General features: G+C 39.6%; 1 protein-coding gene across 1 annotated transcript; it reads right to left on the bottom strand.

Moving 5' to 3' along the window:
* Positions 1-10,202: 10,202 nt before the first annotated feature.
* Positions 10,203-11,801, bottom strand: LOC120293079 (phospholipase A1-IIgamma-like). Its single transcript, XM_039311805.1, has 2 exons — positions 11,252-11,801; positions 10,203-11,069 (listed from the first exon to the last, which is right to left on the bottom strand). Exons 1-2 carry the CDS (start codon positions 11,798-11,800, stop codon positions 10,425-10,427), a joined length of 1,194 nt encoding a protein of 397 aa, XP_039167739.1. The 5' UTR covers position 11,801; the 3' UTR covers positions 10,203-10,424.
* Positions 11,802-15,645: the final 3,844 nt, after the last annotated feature.

The following is a 15,645-nucleotide window of genomic DNA, read 5'->3' as shown; positions in this document are numbered from 1 at the left end:
CAAGGACACCGTCTCGCAAACCAGCAACGCCGCTGCGCCATACCCTCTCCACAGACACGTATCAACCCCGCTTGGTGTCGCCGTTTCCGCTCGAAACCCTCCTCGCCGCCCCGAGCCACTGCGGGAACCGGTCCTCGGCCACGCTCTGTCCGCCGTTCCCTCTGCATCTCCACCCGCCGCCGCCACCGCCACGCCGCACCGCTACTGTCCTCTCGTAGCGCCACCCGCCGTCCCGCCCCTCTGCGGCGCCGCGAGACGCGAGCGTGGAAAGAGGCGCCCGTCGGGTCGAAGCCGGGTCGGGCGCTCCTCACTCGGGTAGGGTTTCCCGGGTCGGGCTTGCACGCGTGGGCTGAGTTGTGTTGGGCTAGAATTGTTGTGAAGTGGGCCAAAAAAATAGGTTTGGGCTTTTACACTTAAAAAGAAAAAGAAAAAATCTGAGTCGGGCCCGCAACGCGGATCCGACCTGCCGCTTTTATAATATTTTAATATAAAATAATATTATAATAAAATAAATTTTATTTAAAAAAACTCAAAAATAATTTATTTTAAAAAAAAAAAAAAAATTTTATTTTCCAAAAAATAAAAAAAAAAAATAAAAAATATTCCATATTTTCCAAAAAAATGCCAAAAATCCAAAAAAAATCCAAAATTTCATGAAAAAGCCAAAAAATTCAGAAAAAGCCAAAAAGACTTGTATTTTTCCAAAAATACCAAAAAATCCCTTTTGTGTAAAAAAAAAAATTAGAAAAAGACTCAAAAATGTTTTTCCTCCCAAAATGCATGGAAAATCCCTCGAACATCCAAAAAGCCTCGGGGTTTAAACAAGATTAGGTACCGAAAGGGCATTAGTGATTAACTAGTGTAATCAAGTCCCGATCCTAATTTCTCTTGTTGCGCAGGAGCGAGTATTTCTCCCGATACTTCGCTTGGGTTTCTAATCAACCTACCCCAAACCGATTAGTGGCGACTCCATTTTAAAAATTGATTTACAGGTTAAAAATTTGAACAATTAAGTCGTGAATTGGTGGACTTGGGAGAGTCCGGGCTTAACAAATTTCAGCCGAGCCATTAGCCTCCTTTAGGCGCTCGTACCCGATTGCGGGCACCGAAAAAAAAAGAGGTCGCGACACCAGTAAGCAACGGCGGTGGCCTATAGCAGAAGAAGAAGAGAGGAAAAAAAAGAATAAAAAATCTCAAAAAATTATTAAAAAATTAAAAGAAATTCTACATTACAAAAAAAAAAAACTTGTGCGATATACCAAATGCATTCTTTTTTTTTTTTTAATTCCGAAAATAGAAAAAGAATTATTTATAAAAAGAAATTATTTTCAGGAATAAAAATGTTGCCAAAGGTACCTTTTTTACTTCTTCTTCTCTCTATTCTTTAAGAGATGTGACTACCTGAGTTTTGACTTTTGATATACATGACTCATGCCCATCATTCTTTAAGAGATCTGACATCGTATATGAGTTATGATATATATGATTCATGGCCCATTATTCTGCCATTGTTGCCATAGATCTGACTTTCACGTGGTTGGTCCGAAAAACGACCTATAAACTGATCGAGGGCAAATGCATGTATGTGGCTGAATAATACAAGGAATTGCCCAAATTTTCCTTCTTTTAAAAAAAAAAAAAAAAAACTTTTTCCTCTGCCCATATATATGTATACTTAATTTTAGGAGAAGAAGGTAGAAGGAGAGAGGAATTATATTTAAGACCTCTGAATATTGATAAACATAGATCATCCTTAGGTCAATGCTTATTATCCAAAATTTCCAACTTAGTCGTTAGCCTGCAGTGATTAGTAAAATTTGTCTTGTAGTCATGGGGATGATTCCCAAAGGTAATCTAGAATCTAGCACAACCCATCAGTCCCTATCGGATGGGCATTATGCCAAGTAGAGCTTTGATAATCTTGATGGATTTGACCGTACCATATTAGCTCACTTAGGAATGCATGACAGTCCAACCAATTAGGAGAGAATCAATTGATCCTTTTTTGGGAGCTATTCATCCTTACAGGGATGTTAATCGTAAGTAAGACATATGCTATAGGTTATACTAGGATAAATTGTCCCAAAAATTCTAAATCTATTGTACGGTAGCCAATTTAGTCATAAACTTTTCAATTTTATAAATTTAGTCATAAACCTTCGGACAATTTGCCAATATAGTGCAACTATGAATGTAAGGATACCACGAACGTCATAACTTTTTTTTTCAACCACTTGAGTGTTATGACTTGTAAAAAAAGGTTCATTTGAGTGTCACAACTTTTAATTAATCACTTAAGTGCCATGACTTTTAAAAAGTTTCACCCAAAGTTGTTGAAAATCTTACATGGCATGACATTGGTGATGAACATTTTTAATAAGTTAAGTCACTCAAATTATCGGAAAAAAAATATTAATGCACTCAAGGTAGCGCCATACAAAAATTATGATACTTAAGTGATCGAAAGTTGTAACACTTGTGTTATTTTCTCTTATATAATCATATGATACACATGTTCTTCTCAAGTAATGTAAGGAACCCATTCCATCAGCAACAAATCAATCTATCAAGGCTTCCCACCAATAGTTTACTAAAATACTACCTTCCACTTTATCGTCTTGAGTATGGCCAAGATTAGATGAGTTGTACACCTTGTCACAGTACCTCCAAGTTCTGGTGAACTTCCCGTTCTCTGACTTGTTCACCTCTATTAAGGTCCGTCTGACCATCATCAGTCTTTCACTTTATATTCTTGGTTCTAATGGTGATAAAGCTCTCCTTGTATTAGTTCAACTTGACACAAGACAACATATGCATCTATCGGATATAGATATAGACAAATGGTTTTGTCAACTTCAAAATATCATAGTAGTTTCTCCCAACATATAGAACTTGAATAATAAAAGTGATACACTGATGATAGCTGGTTGGACCTTGATGAAGGCGAACAGGTTAGAAAACAAGAACTTCATGGGGACTTGGAGAAACCGTAACAAGGTGAAAAATTTCTACAGTCTTGGTTATACTCAAGAAGATGAAGTGGAAGACAATACATAAGTCAACTACTATAGGAAGCCTTAATATACTCACGCGTTGCTAATAAAAGCAGCTCCTTATATCACTTGAGAAGACAGTACGGGTCACATGATTTTATACTATGATTTGAAGAGCCAGATATATTACTGAATATCAATTTAAATCTCAAGAATATTGACAACCATACATATTTTGATTTTTTGTTTTGTTATAAGAACATAAAGATCTGCCATTGACCGTTGGTGCAGGAGTCTGTTAAGCACGATTAATGGCAAGACCTCCATATTTTGATGGAACAAATTATTGCTACACCAAATGCAAGATGAAAGCATACATCGGACCAACAAATCTAGCTGATGGGTTTTTATGTTTGATTGGCCTACTTAGGCCCGTCCGACCATGTTGGGCCCAAAAACCTGGCCGTGAGAGGCAGTTACTATAGATAAAAGAAAATGGGGATTTTTGAATAAAATAGAAAATTTGAGCGGTTGCTACGTAAACTGAAAAGAAGAGAAAACACGTTCTCTTGATTTTCTACGCTCTCTCAGTTTCTCCCCAAAAACAGCACGCTTCTCTTCAAGAACAATATCAGAATTCCTCATCAAACTATAGCAATGGTGTTTAATCAATAAAAGACAAGGTATGTCCGACTCTGTAATGTACCTTATGATCGGTGTAACACGTTTTCTGGGCTTGTTTTTCCGTGTTCATTTTTCAGTGTTCGATTGAGTATTGGATTATTTTGGGAATCCGTTTCCCTAACACCAGCAATGTGGGGCACTCTTAAGATGGTCTTAATGGTGCTCAACCATTTGAACAATCACATCGACAACATCTTATGGTACTGAGCAGTTTGCAATAGCTTAAAAACTCTAGAAGCCACAATCACTCTTGAAGAATATTCAAGGGAACATGCCTTAGATGCTATTGCTTTATATTCATTATATTGTGCTTTATCTCCTTCTAAGTTTAATCTTATTTCAACTTGCACTATGCCCAAAAATATTTGAGACATATTTTAAGTGACTTTCGAAGGCATTGATAGTGTTAAGAAAACCAAGATAAACATACTTAAGGGAGTGTGAAACCTTCAAGAGTAAGTCTGACAAAACTATCACCGAGATGAGCGCTAAGTATACAAAGATAGTAAATGATCTTGCCTATCAAGGAAAGACATTTACCAATGAAGAATATGTGGACAAGATCGTAAAAGCAATGCCAATTGAATGGAATCACATGAATACCTCCATTCGAGAAACACTGAGGATCATACCTCTAACAATGGATGAGCTAATAGGATCTCTAATGGCCTATGAAGTTGAACGACAATACGAATGTGATAAAAAAAGTAAGAAGTTCATTGCATTTAAGGTTGACACTTATGACGTAGATGATAGGAAAGCAGATGAAGATGATGATGATGAAGACATGACGTTATTACCCAAAAGGCTTCTAGGGCAACAAACAATCAAAAGAATTCGATGAAAGGAAGTTCTCTAAGAGGAAAGAGGGTAACAAAGGTAAAGATGTGATATACTTTCAATGCTGAAAACATGGATACACCAAGCCTGATTGTTCCTTACTCAAGAAATCAAAGCAGAAATTTGAGGGAAAGAAGAAGAAGAAGAAGAAGAAGAAGAAGAAGAAGCCTTGGAGGTAGTGTTAATATGCGGTTCTTATTCCCCATCAATAGAGAGACACACGGGCCCCACTAGGCTGCCCCAACGGGGGTTTAGGGAGCAGTGTCTCCGGTTGCCGAGGGTTTTTATTGTTTCAATTAATATTTTATTGGTAACTTGGGCTTAGGCCTATGAATTGCTACCGCTACTTATATAATTTCTTTATCTTGTAATTGAGAGTTGTAACAGAGAGGTGGTATTGCTAATTATAATGGAATCCTCAGCTAGATTTAAGCCTAGTTTAAGAATGAACTAGGATAAACCTTGTGTCTTGATTTCTCTCTCGCTTTTACTCTATTTTCTCATGTTTTTGTGCCTAATGGTAAAAATATGGAGTGATACTTAATGTGAATCCAATGATGATGAAATTGAGGAGGAAGCACATCTCTATCTAATGGCTGACATGCAATATAAGGAAGACGAGATAAATTGTTCGAATTCTGATAATACAGAAGAATTTATTAATGAATCGTGTAATGCATAATAAAGGTTTCAAGAAAATTCGTGGTCTGAAGAAGGAAGTTTCCAAATTGAAATGGCAAGGTGTTTTAAAAGAAGAAATAGTCGTTGAGCACAAAAGGAAATTTCTTTTGTAAAAGAAAAAGAAAAAGGATTTTTGCAAAAGGAAAATAATTCTATAAGGAAGAAATTTCTAAGATTTGCAAAAGTTATCTCTTGATGTCAGAACCCTAGCATGTGTTCTTTCCATATTTATTACAACAAATCCAGTCTTAGTTTTGAAAAAAAAAAGTAAAATAAAAAATGATACTCCTTTCGGCTTGGATTGATAGTCAATCGAAATATCTAGGCCTTCAAATAATAATGTGTAATCATACGATAACCGTCCTAGCCATTTGATTTCGTGCATAAAATCAGAAGGTCGACTTGGGCCTACAATTTTAAACATTACCATAGGTGATTGACTTGGGGAACAAGGAAGTCCAATGGTGAATAAAGATATCATCACATAGCCGATTCGTTTGGTCTCTTATTGAAAAGCTCTATTCCTCCGCTTGAAGATAGGACGCTTGGCTGAGACAGAAGCATGAAGGGAAAAAATTGCAATTGACTTAATATAGTATAATAAAATTATGCAATTTGTTTTTTCTGCGGATGACGAGGATTTTTTTTTTTTTTTTTTTTTTTTTTTGTGGAGTGGGGGAGGGAGGTTGGACTGAACTTAGTTATAAAGTAATGCTAATTCGATTGCTTCAACTTTTTGTGGCAAATAGTACATGAAGATCTGGTTTCTGCCAAGAAAAATGGAAGGAACTCATCGGTGGTGACGCCTTGCTTCAGACTTTTGAAGAGAGAAGGCGTTCCATGAGTCTCAATACATGGGACAAACCCTAACTAAAAACGTGGAAAAGAGACAAATGTAATCATTACATTTGTATCGACAACCAACCCAGGCAATTCAATTGAGCGGGAAATAATCTGCGATCGAGACATTTCATGGTTTTAATTGCCGACAAACCTTATACATAGTCAGCTGATAGACTTAAGAGATTGCACAGCAAGAGATAGTAATATCTTTTAAAATATTTAAATAATAAATCACATCTTTATATAACAATTTAAGTTTTTAAAATAGTTGACTATAATCTCATAAAATTTCACATGATATTAGAGTTAGAGGTCCCGAGTTTAAATTTTTATAGGCCTCATTTGCCTCCTCAATTAAATATGTTCACATTTAATATTAGGCAAAAAGATTAGACTTAACACGAGAGAGAATGTCACAGTTGGTTTAGTAGAGAGGTTGATCGGGGTGAACTACGCCGTGGAAGCTTTGGTAGCTGTCACCGCATTCGTCACATTTGGCCAAAACAATACGGAGGGGAGGATTTTCTTTAGCAAAGCTTGTCCCTAGAGCCTTCAGGTGAATCTGGCCAGCGAACTACGTGTCCCAGTATTGGCCAAAATTGGTAAATATCTTGGTCTTCCTTTGGACTGGGGGAAATCTAAAAGGAAGATGTTTGCATGGATCCTGGGAAGAGTACATTCTAAGGTGGAGGGTTGGAAAGAACAGCTAATTTCAAAGGGAGGTAAGGAAATTCTACTTAAAACGGTCGTCCAAGCAATCTCGCAATATGCCATGTCCATATTTAAAATTCCTCTGTCTCTATGTAAGTCTATTGAACAGAAAATTGCAAGGTTCTGGTGGCAGCAAATTGTAGTAAATCTAGAATCCATTGGAAGAAATGGGATACTCTTAAGGATAGAAAGGACCATGGTGGAATGGGTTTCCGGGATCTTATTTCGTTCAACAAAGCCCTACTTTGGGAAAACAAGCTTGGCGTTTAACTCAAGCACCCCTTACTTTATGGGGCAAACTTTTTAAAGGCTTATATTTCCATTCTATGGATTTTTTGAAGGCTGAAAAAGGGTCTAGACCCTCATGGGGGTGGCACAGTTTATTAACAGGTCGGGATTCTATTTCAGACAATCTCCAATGGTCGGTTGGAAATGGTCGAGGGATCAACATTAGAGAGGATAAGTGGCTTTCTAGCGGTATTATAGGAGGGCCAGCTCCTAGAGGAGAAGCAACGAAGGTAGCTGACTTTATACTTCCAAATCAGAATGCATGGAATGAACCCCTCCTTTGACAAAGCTTTGATCATCGGACTGTAAGTGAAATACTTTCTTTACAGATTCGGCCTCCTCACACTACTGATAAGCTTATTTGGAAAGGTCAACTAAATGGTCAATATACGGTTAAGAGTGCTTATAATTACATAAAAGCTCATAATCATAGTGATACCTCTAATATGGCTTCTTCATCTTACCAACCACCCAGAAAGCTATGGTATTCTATATGGCACTTGCAAAGCCCCCCAAAGCTACGCATATTCATGTGGTCTCTTTGCCAAAATGCCCTACCTACAAAGGAGAACCTTTTCCACCAACATATTATCCCTGACCCCATTTGTCCGATGTGCACAAATCAGGTACCGAAAACAACTGAACACATTTTCCTCTTATGCCCTAGGACAAAAGCTATCTGGTCTCATCCACATGTAAATTTAGCATCCAGCCTTTCTACTACTACTAGGATCGATAAATGCCTTGCGGATTTAATAGAGAACAGAAATGACTTACATGTGCTGGAGATAGTGGCTTCTATCATGTGGCATCTCTGAAGAGCAGGAACGATTTCGTTTTTCACCAAAGAAGTCCAAATATTGAACAGGTGGTGCAATTGGCTCTTGCAAATGTTCGATCAGCTCGCCTCGCAAACCGCACGTCTCGCGAAACCGAGGATGCCACAACCAGATCTTGATCAGCTGTGGCATCCACCAGCACCAGGAGTTATTAAAATCAATATAGATGGCGCGTACCCGATCTCGCAACACAAAGGAGCTGTAGCCTGTGTGTGCCGCGACTGTTGGTCACTTGCTCGATGGTTTTACCGACACCATTAACGCCTCTTCGGCACTAGAAACAGAGACTCAAGCGTTGATTCTTACCTTAAAATTTCTGCTGCAGCAAGGGATGGATCGCGATCGTCTGCTACTGGAGTCCGATTGTTCGGTGATGGTGGATGCTGTGCGAAACCCTACTTTGATCCCCTGGCAACAACGGGCATTGTTCATAGAAGCTAGGGCACTCTTGCCCTTTTTTCCTTTTCTTCGCATCCAATACTGTAGACGGGCCGCAAACTTCATTGCTGATTGGGTTGCTAAGTCCCATGGGCTTTCTATGCTCCCCCCAAATTGGGTCGTCTCTCCCCCTTCCCACCTCTTGGATCTTTTGTACTCTGAAGCTTTGTCCCGCGGTTGTTCTTCTGGAAGTTAATATATAATACCTCTGTTTTCGACCAAAAAAAAAAAAAAAAATACGGAGGGGAGGAGCTACCCTTTTGTGAAGGTGGTAATTGAAAGCTTCATCGCCATTGGTAGCTGTCACCGCGTACGTCGCATTTGGCCAAAACGATACGGAGGGGAGGGGCTGCCGTTTTGTGAAGGTGGTAGTTGAAAGCTTCATCGCCGACGGCAGACCCTTTGCCGAGCAACCACCGATTGAAGACAGATCAACGTGAATGCCGACTCCTCCAACCATTCCCCGGCAACTTAAGGAATGAGTTCACCAGATCCTATACTTCAGAGCGGCCTACTCGGGAATGGACAGGGGAATGACAGCGCCCCCAAGGCCTCTTAACCGGGGCTGCCAACTTCATTAGGGTAATGGGCGGATGGGCATAGAAGGGTTGGCCTCGAAGAGGGTTGGGGTTGAGATGGGATGAGGGGTATGTGGTCACGGCGAACTTCTTAAGACTTCTTAAAATTTTGAAGTCCAAATTGGAAATTTGTTCATATGACATGGCAAAAGTAACCAAAAAGTTAGAAAAGAAAACCCAAGGAAATCATATGAAGAATTTTCGTCATTTCAATTGAATATCCATAGGTTTAGACTAAATTGACAAATTTTAATAAGGTTTATGATTAAATTTGGGATTAATTGGCGTGGTTTATGACTAAATTTAAGACTTTTAAAATTTTGAAGTTATCTCTAAGAGTTTAGTAGTCAATGCAAAGCCCCCGAAGTCTAGTGACAAAGCAATATCAATACATAACCTCCCTTTCTTTCTTTATTTTGATCAATTCCACTATATGATTTTATCACGTTAAAATTCGAATTAGTGCATGCCCATCTTCTTCCTTAAAGGAATTTCTTTAAAGTTGGAAACTTCTTTATCCGGTTTCCAATGAATTTTCCTTTTTGTTTGAGCGACTGGGTATATACACCACGGCTACTTAATTGATCTCGATTAAGAAGGATGCATTAGCTTTCATTTTATTGACACCTAAATTTTGACATTCCATTTAATTGTTAATTACATAGAAAATTAGGGACTAAGTTTTAGTCCCTAAATAAAATTATTTAAAAATGCATATAGTTTATTAGGAACATTCGCATTAGTAGTTAATAGATTCATGTAATTTGCAATTTAATCAAATTGGCGGTAGATGGACTCAAATGATTATTTTTGAGCTTAATTAATTAATTGGACTAAGCCCATGATAGTATTCCAAGCTGGTTACTTTGTTCACGGCCAGAATTAATCAAGTTTTAAAACTTCATAGAGAATTAATTCTTCGATCTACCAACATATATTAGTAGCGAGTCCAAATTGAAAAATCATTTGTGTGTTAAAAACATAAATTCTAAGTTGCATATTGGTATGGGCTTAGAAGAGCCCAAAGTAAGTCTAGGTTTAGTAATCCATTTGTCCTTAGATGGTGCAAACTGAGGTTAGGTCACAACACATTGTTATATAATTTTGGGCATTCAATCAAACTCTTGAACAATAGCACCCCGGTTAAATCGAAATGATTTAAAGATTGTCAACTTAATTGATCTCGATTTGGTTTGGTTGTGAACTCAAATGAGATTTTTCAACATAGAAAGGCTAGCAATAAAGAAATGAGGCAAATTACGAAAACAAATGATAAAGAAGCGATCTTTATTATTCATTTAGGACCATATTTATTTCATGACATGAAGGTAAACAAAAGATGAGACACATAACTTAGGACCACTAGTACAACACACTTAACTTAGTACCACCAATACAGCTCAATGAAACCACTCCACTTTTGCATTACGAAGCTTTATTATGGTACTGCTAAGTCATAAAGCAGCAACTTATTGGTAATAGCTAATCACACAGTAATATATATATATATAGATTTGGGACTATTTGTTTTAATTATCTTCTGGTGGAGGTGGGATGTACGGAGTAGCCAAGCTCCAGTCTCCAGTGACCTCATCCTGGACCATGTTCTTGTTCTTGGCCACCAACCAATACGCCGGAATTTTGTATGTATCCTTTAGAGCATCCATTCCCTTGTTCACCAGCGCAATCCCACGACGCTCGCCAAGATCGAATTCGTTGCTATCGATCCCTTGTGTGCCCGCGATTAGATGCAGGTACGTCTCCAACATATGCCCAATTTCCACGGCGCCAGTCAAACCGCTGTAGAGAGGCTTCAAGTACGGGGACTTGCGCGAGTCGACCAGCAGCTGTTCTCCAACGTGGTAATATCTGATTGGAGGGATGAAGGGAACGATGTCAAGGGCGTTGGTCACACGAAGGGCGCGGAGCTTCTCGGACGACGAAAACTTTGCTTGGAAGTTCTCGTCCCCGACCTTGGGGCTGGCGAAGGGGAATGCGGTCACCAGACAGGCATTCTCGGGGTGGTCGGTGGGCGCGTTGTAGCCATTGGTCACGATGTCCAGCGCATTGATCGTTGCCAAAGCCGCGCCCAGGCTGTGGCCGGCCACTGTTATGCTGATTGTCTCGCCTTTACCGGCATAGAGATCGACTTGCTTCCGGACCTCCCTTAGAACCTAACCAAAGTTGTCCATCAATGCCAGTTTTAATTTGACAAAGTAGTCCAAACATCACTTGCGATATCTTATATTTTTAGATTTATATATAATAATAAATAAAAAAAGGCGAACGCCATTTGGAGCTTATTCGGGAAGTAAATTACCAAGAGCGATCTATAAATGGAGTGAAAGTTTCTTACCTGCTCTCTGGCACTAAGCGATGTGTACTGATTTTTTGTATCACTCATCGTATACAAATTTAAAAAGCCAGCGTGAATCTTAGTATCGGTGTCGTCCTTGAAAATGTTGGTCGCCGGGGCCAAATCATCTCGAATATCTTCTACTTTCTCCAGAAGAGTCTCCGTTCCTCTCCAAGTGACCAAAATGTCCCTTCTCCCTAACGCCTCGGTCCCCTCGTCGGTGCTCACCGCAACATACCCGGCCCAAGACCTGTCCGGCTGCACCAACACATGCGATCGCACATAAAAGTACCGGGTCACCTCGTACCTGAACTTGTTGTTGTCCGTCTCGAGACCCACTTCAGAGAAGAGCTTGTCCATCGGGTACAGGGGCATGCCGTAGCCGTCTCCAGACTCCTCCTGGCCGTTGTACGCATCGTAGATGGCTTGGACTCGTTCTCCGTAGTGTATGAGGTACATCCGGAGATCCTCGTCGATAGGATCCAACATGTCCTTCCAGTTGGTCTCGCCGCTGAGCTCGGTCCATGGCCTTGAGCTACCGTCTCCCATGGTAGGTATCTCTCTCTCTCCCCCTCTCCCTCTCCCTCCCTGAACTCTCGCTGATAATTTATTTTTCTCTAGATGGAAAGGCTTGTGGAGATGCAATCTTGCTTCCATGCAATTTATAGACCCTACCTCTTCACTGTGCCATGCGCGATCACATTACGTGTCGAGATAGTTACGATAAGTTACGTGATGGAGTTGCTTTGTGCATTATCTGGCACGTGAAAAACTCCCCTGGTCATCTATTAGAGGGTACTCAATTTCGAGGTGAGTCCTCCACCTTTTTTTGTGTGCCCAACTATATTAAATGGCACCACGAACCGAATGGATCAGAGGGACCATGCATATCTTCAGTTTAGTAGATAAGAATGCGAATTTCCAGTCTCCGTAGCTCAAAACTAAATATTAAAGATTACATGCCTGTCTTTCGTAAGGAATGATACTTGTGCTATAAAAATGTGCTAATGAGCATGGACCAACAAAAATTGTATTAACTGCTCCACATATGAGACTTCTCTAATATAACTCACACGTGTATCTGAACAATCTCCCTTTCACGCGTAAGCTCATGCCAATATTCCGATGTGAGATTTTTCTAATATAAGTCACATGTGTATTTTTACAATCTCCCTCGCACATGTGAGCTCAGTGTTAGGTATATTCTCCTTTAATTTAGGTATTATTCAACATCAACTTATCTTAAGTTGAATCTCCACATCATTGTAATGTACCCGCAACTATGCATAACAATAATCATCAACTACTAATTTGGGATTACATCCCCATGGTCTCTATTGTTCTCGACGATATAAGGTGACCAAGATTTAAAACGCGCATACTCTCAAAAATACCCTAAAGGAAAGAAATTGACTTTTATTGTATTAGCTAACCCAACGGTGCCAAAACTGAATTTTGTCACCTTAGGTTGCCGGGTGAGGTGACCCAAGGCAACAAATCATGATTTTATCGTTTTAAGTCTACCTCCTATTGAAAAAAAAAAAAAAAAACAAGCATTTTCTCAATCAGATTAATCTGTCATTCTGTGATTGGAGTTTCAAGAAATGTATCTAGACGTAATAGTTTGCATGCATTCGTGACATATGTGCAACGTAAGGTTTATGATCATATTACAAGAGAAAAGCATCATAATTACTACTTACACATCAAGAATGCAAAAAGATCCACAAAAAGAATGAGATAAATACAGTTATGATTAGGCTTAATAAGTACCTAAAACATTTTATTGTAGGGTGACATAGAATATTTATTTAAGTTCTAATGTTCTCGATGATATAAAGGCGACCAAGATTTAAAACGTGCATACTCTTAAAAAAATACCCTAAAGGAACAAAATTGACTTTTGTTGTTTTACCTAACCCTACGGTGCCAAAACTGAATTTTGTCGCCTTAGGTTGTCGGCTGAGGTGACCCAAGGCAACAAATCATGGTTTTATCGTTTTAAGTCTTCCTCCTATTGAAAAGAACAAGAGCGCTAACCGTTCTCGAAAGTGCCGCTAAGTTTGTTTTCTTAAATTATTGAATAGAATAAGATCTGCATTTTGCCATCGCCATGGGCCGGCACCACTTATCTGTGTTCTCCTCTATCGCGGTATCGGGTCTAGGCTGGCGACGCTAGATCACCAACATCACGACCTTTTTTGAAGTGAAACATTAAAAACAAGTTAATGGACAGGTTAATGGATTACTTGGAGCGCATAAACGGTTACTCGCTAAGGCTCTATTTTTTCATAACAAGTGTAACATTTCTAAAAAATATTTTCTAAGAAAATAATAATATTTTTGACATCTTTGGCAAAAACCTGACAATGAACTGAAAAATATTTTCCGTCATTTGGTACCGGAAATCTGATTTGATTTTTGTGAGGAAAATTACCAAAAAAAATTGTTTTTTAAACAAATAATTAAATAATTTTTTCTTTTCTTTCTTCTTCTTACATTGAAGATCACCATAGGCTGGCGGGGCTCGAGCCTCACCTAACATTGCCAAAGGTCGGCTGGTGACTAGTATGAAGATCAAAATCAAATAGCGACCAATTCTGCAATTTTCCTGAATGAAAAAAAGTTTCGTAGCACAGTCAAGCTTCGACCCAGTTCAAATAGGAAGCCAAGCAACCGCAGAAAGAAAATGGCAGCAATGACTCGTCTGCATCTCCGGTATCCTCTGACTATCTCCGGGCCTTCTCCTGTGTTCTTGAAACCTTCATTATCTCCTCGTCTCTACTCCTACGCATAACAAACACCTCAGGTCTCTCTCTATTCTCTCTCTGAATTGATGCGCTTGGTGCTTCCTACTCATGTAATTTTATGTTTTATCTGCCTCTCTGACGCCCTTGCTTGCAATCAGAGTGCTTCTTCGTTGACTGCGTCGAGCTGTTCGATTGTTGGAGATCTAGTGGCTGGTCACTGATCGACCTCTAGCGACCGTGGGTGAGGCTTGAGCCTTGCCCGGATAACAAAATATGGCGAGAGTCGCTGGCCATTGTTGTGGCTGGCGACCGGCCGAGGATGAAGCAATAAGAAATGAAGAAAATAAAATAAAAATTAATTAAAAACTCGATTTTTTAAAATATTATTTATAAGAAGAAATGTTTCATTAATCAATGACCCAAGCTTGAGTGTCGGGGGACCCGAGCACGGCCTTTACAAACCCAGGCTTGAGTGCCAGGGCATTGAGCATGGGCACTAGGGGTTCAAGGCCAACCTCAATGGACCCAAGCATGGGCACCAAGGGCGTAAGCTAAAGCACCAAGGTCCGAGGCCCAGCCACAAGAGACCTAAGAACCAACTTCGGGTTTCCATGCCCAAGCGTAGTTTCAGGTTCAAGCTCTGGTACCTAGTCATATTTTATAATATGTTTTCCAAATTTTCAAAGAGAAAATCATTTTTCTTAATTTAAACTTTGGTAGGAAAATATGTTTTCTTTACTTGGAAAGCATTTTCTATTTACTCATTTTCCTAAGCAAATCAACTATTAGAAAAATGAGTAAAATATTTTCCAAGAATTATATTTTCTAGGAAACAAACGGAGCTTAAAGAGATGGTATTATCCCCCAACACGAACTCTCCCCAACCTCTACCAATCGCAACTTTGAGAATTAAATAAATCATTTAGACATACAATTTAACTTATTATGGAGGTGCCACTGATCTAATATGCCTAAGACGAGAAGTTCCGGTCAGCATAAGCAAGCTTGAATTTCTGAATTCGGTGGTCAAAGAAAGGCTAAAAGGAGACATGAGGAAATGAAGGACGTAATTTATGATATTCAAGGGCATATTTATGCGCGGGCATTATGAGAAGCGTAGGCTGAGTAGCTATCAAACGAAGAGGCGTTTTTCTTGAGGAGGTGAACGCATGAACGGACGAGGAAGCACGTGCGATAGGGGAGATAGAAAGAGGTGTGTGCGCATGGGGAGAAAAAGAAAAGAAGAGCAAAGAAGTACGTGACAGACAAGAAGAAAGCAAGGTTCAGAGAGAATATTTGTTCAGCTACGAAACGGAAATTTTGGGAAGAGCAGGTCAACATTCACGGCCGAAGGGAGAGGAAGAAACAGCAGCACGCTAGAAGAAGGCAAGAACACGTTTAGCTAAGCATGGACAGAACGTGATGGAAGAAGACGAACGCGCACTTCGAGATGGACTTCAGGGAGCTCTTCCTCCATTTTGTTTTTCTGTTAAAAAGGAGACTGAAGGCGAGTTTTAGAGGGAGCGAATTTCGGGAGAAAAAGAGAGGAGAGAAAAAGGAGGATTCATTTGAATAAGAAGAAAACACATTCAAGAGTGAACTCAGCATCTGCCTTGCTCTAATTCTTGGCGCTTGGGCGTGGCA

Source organism: Eucalyptus grandis, chromosome 5, assembly GCF_016545825.1.
Source record: "Eucalyptus grandis isolate ANBG69807.140 chromosome 5, ASM1654582v1, whole genome shotgun sequence".
In the NCBI taxonomy this organism is placed as follows: domain Eukaryota; kingdom Viridiplantae; phylum Streptophyta; class Magnoliopsida; order Myrtales; family Myrtaceae; genus Eucalyptus; species Eucalyptus grandis.
This window is presented reverse-complemented; position numbering and strand designations above follow the sequence as displayed.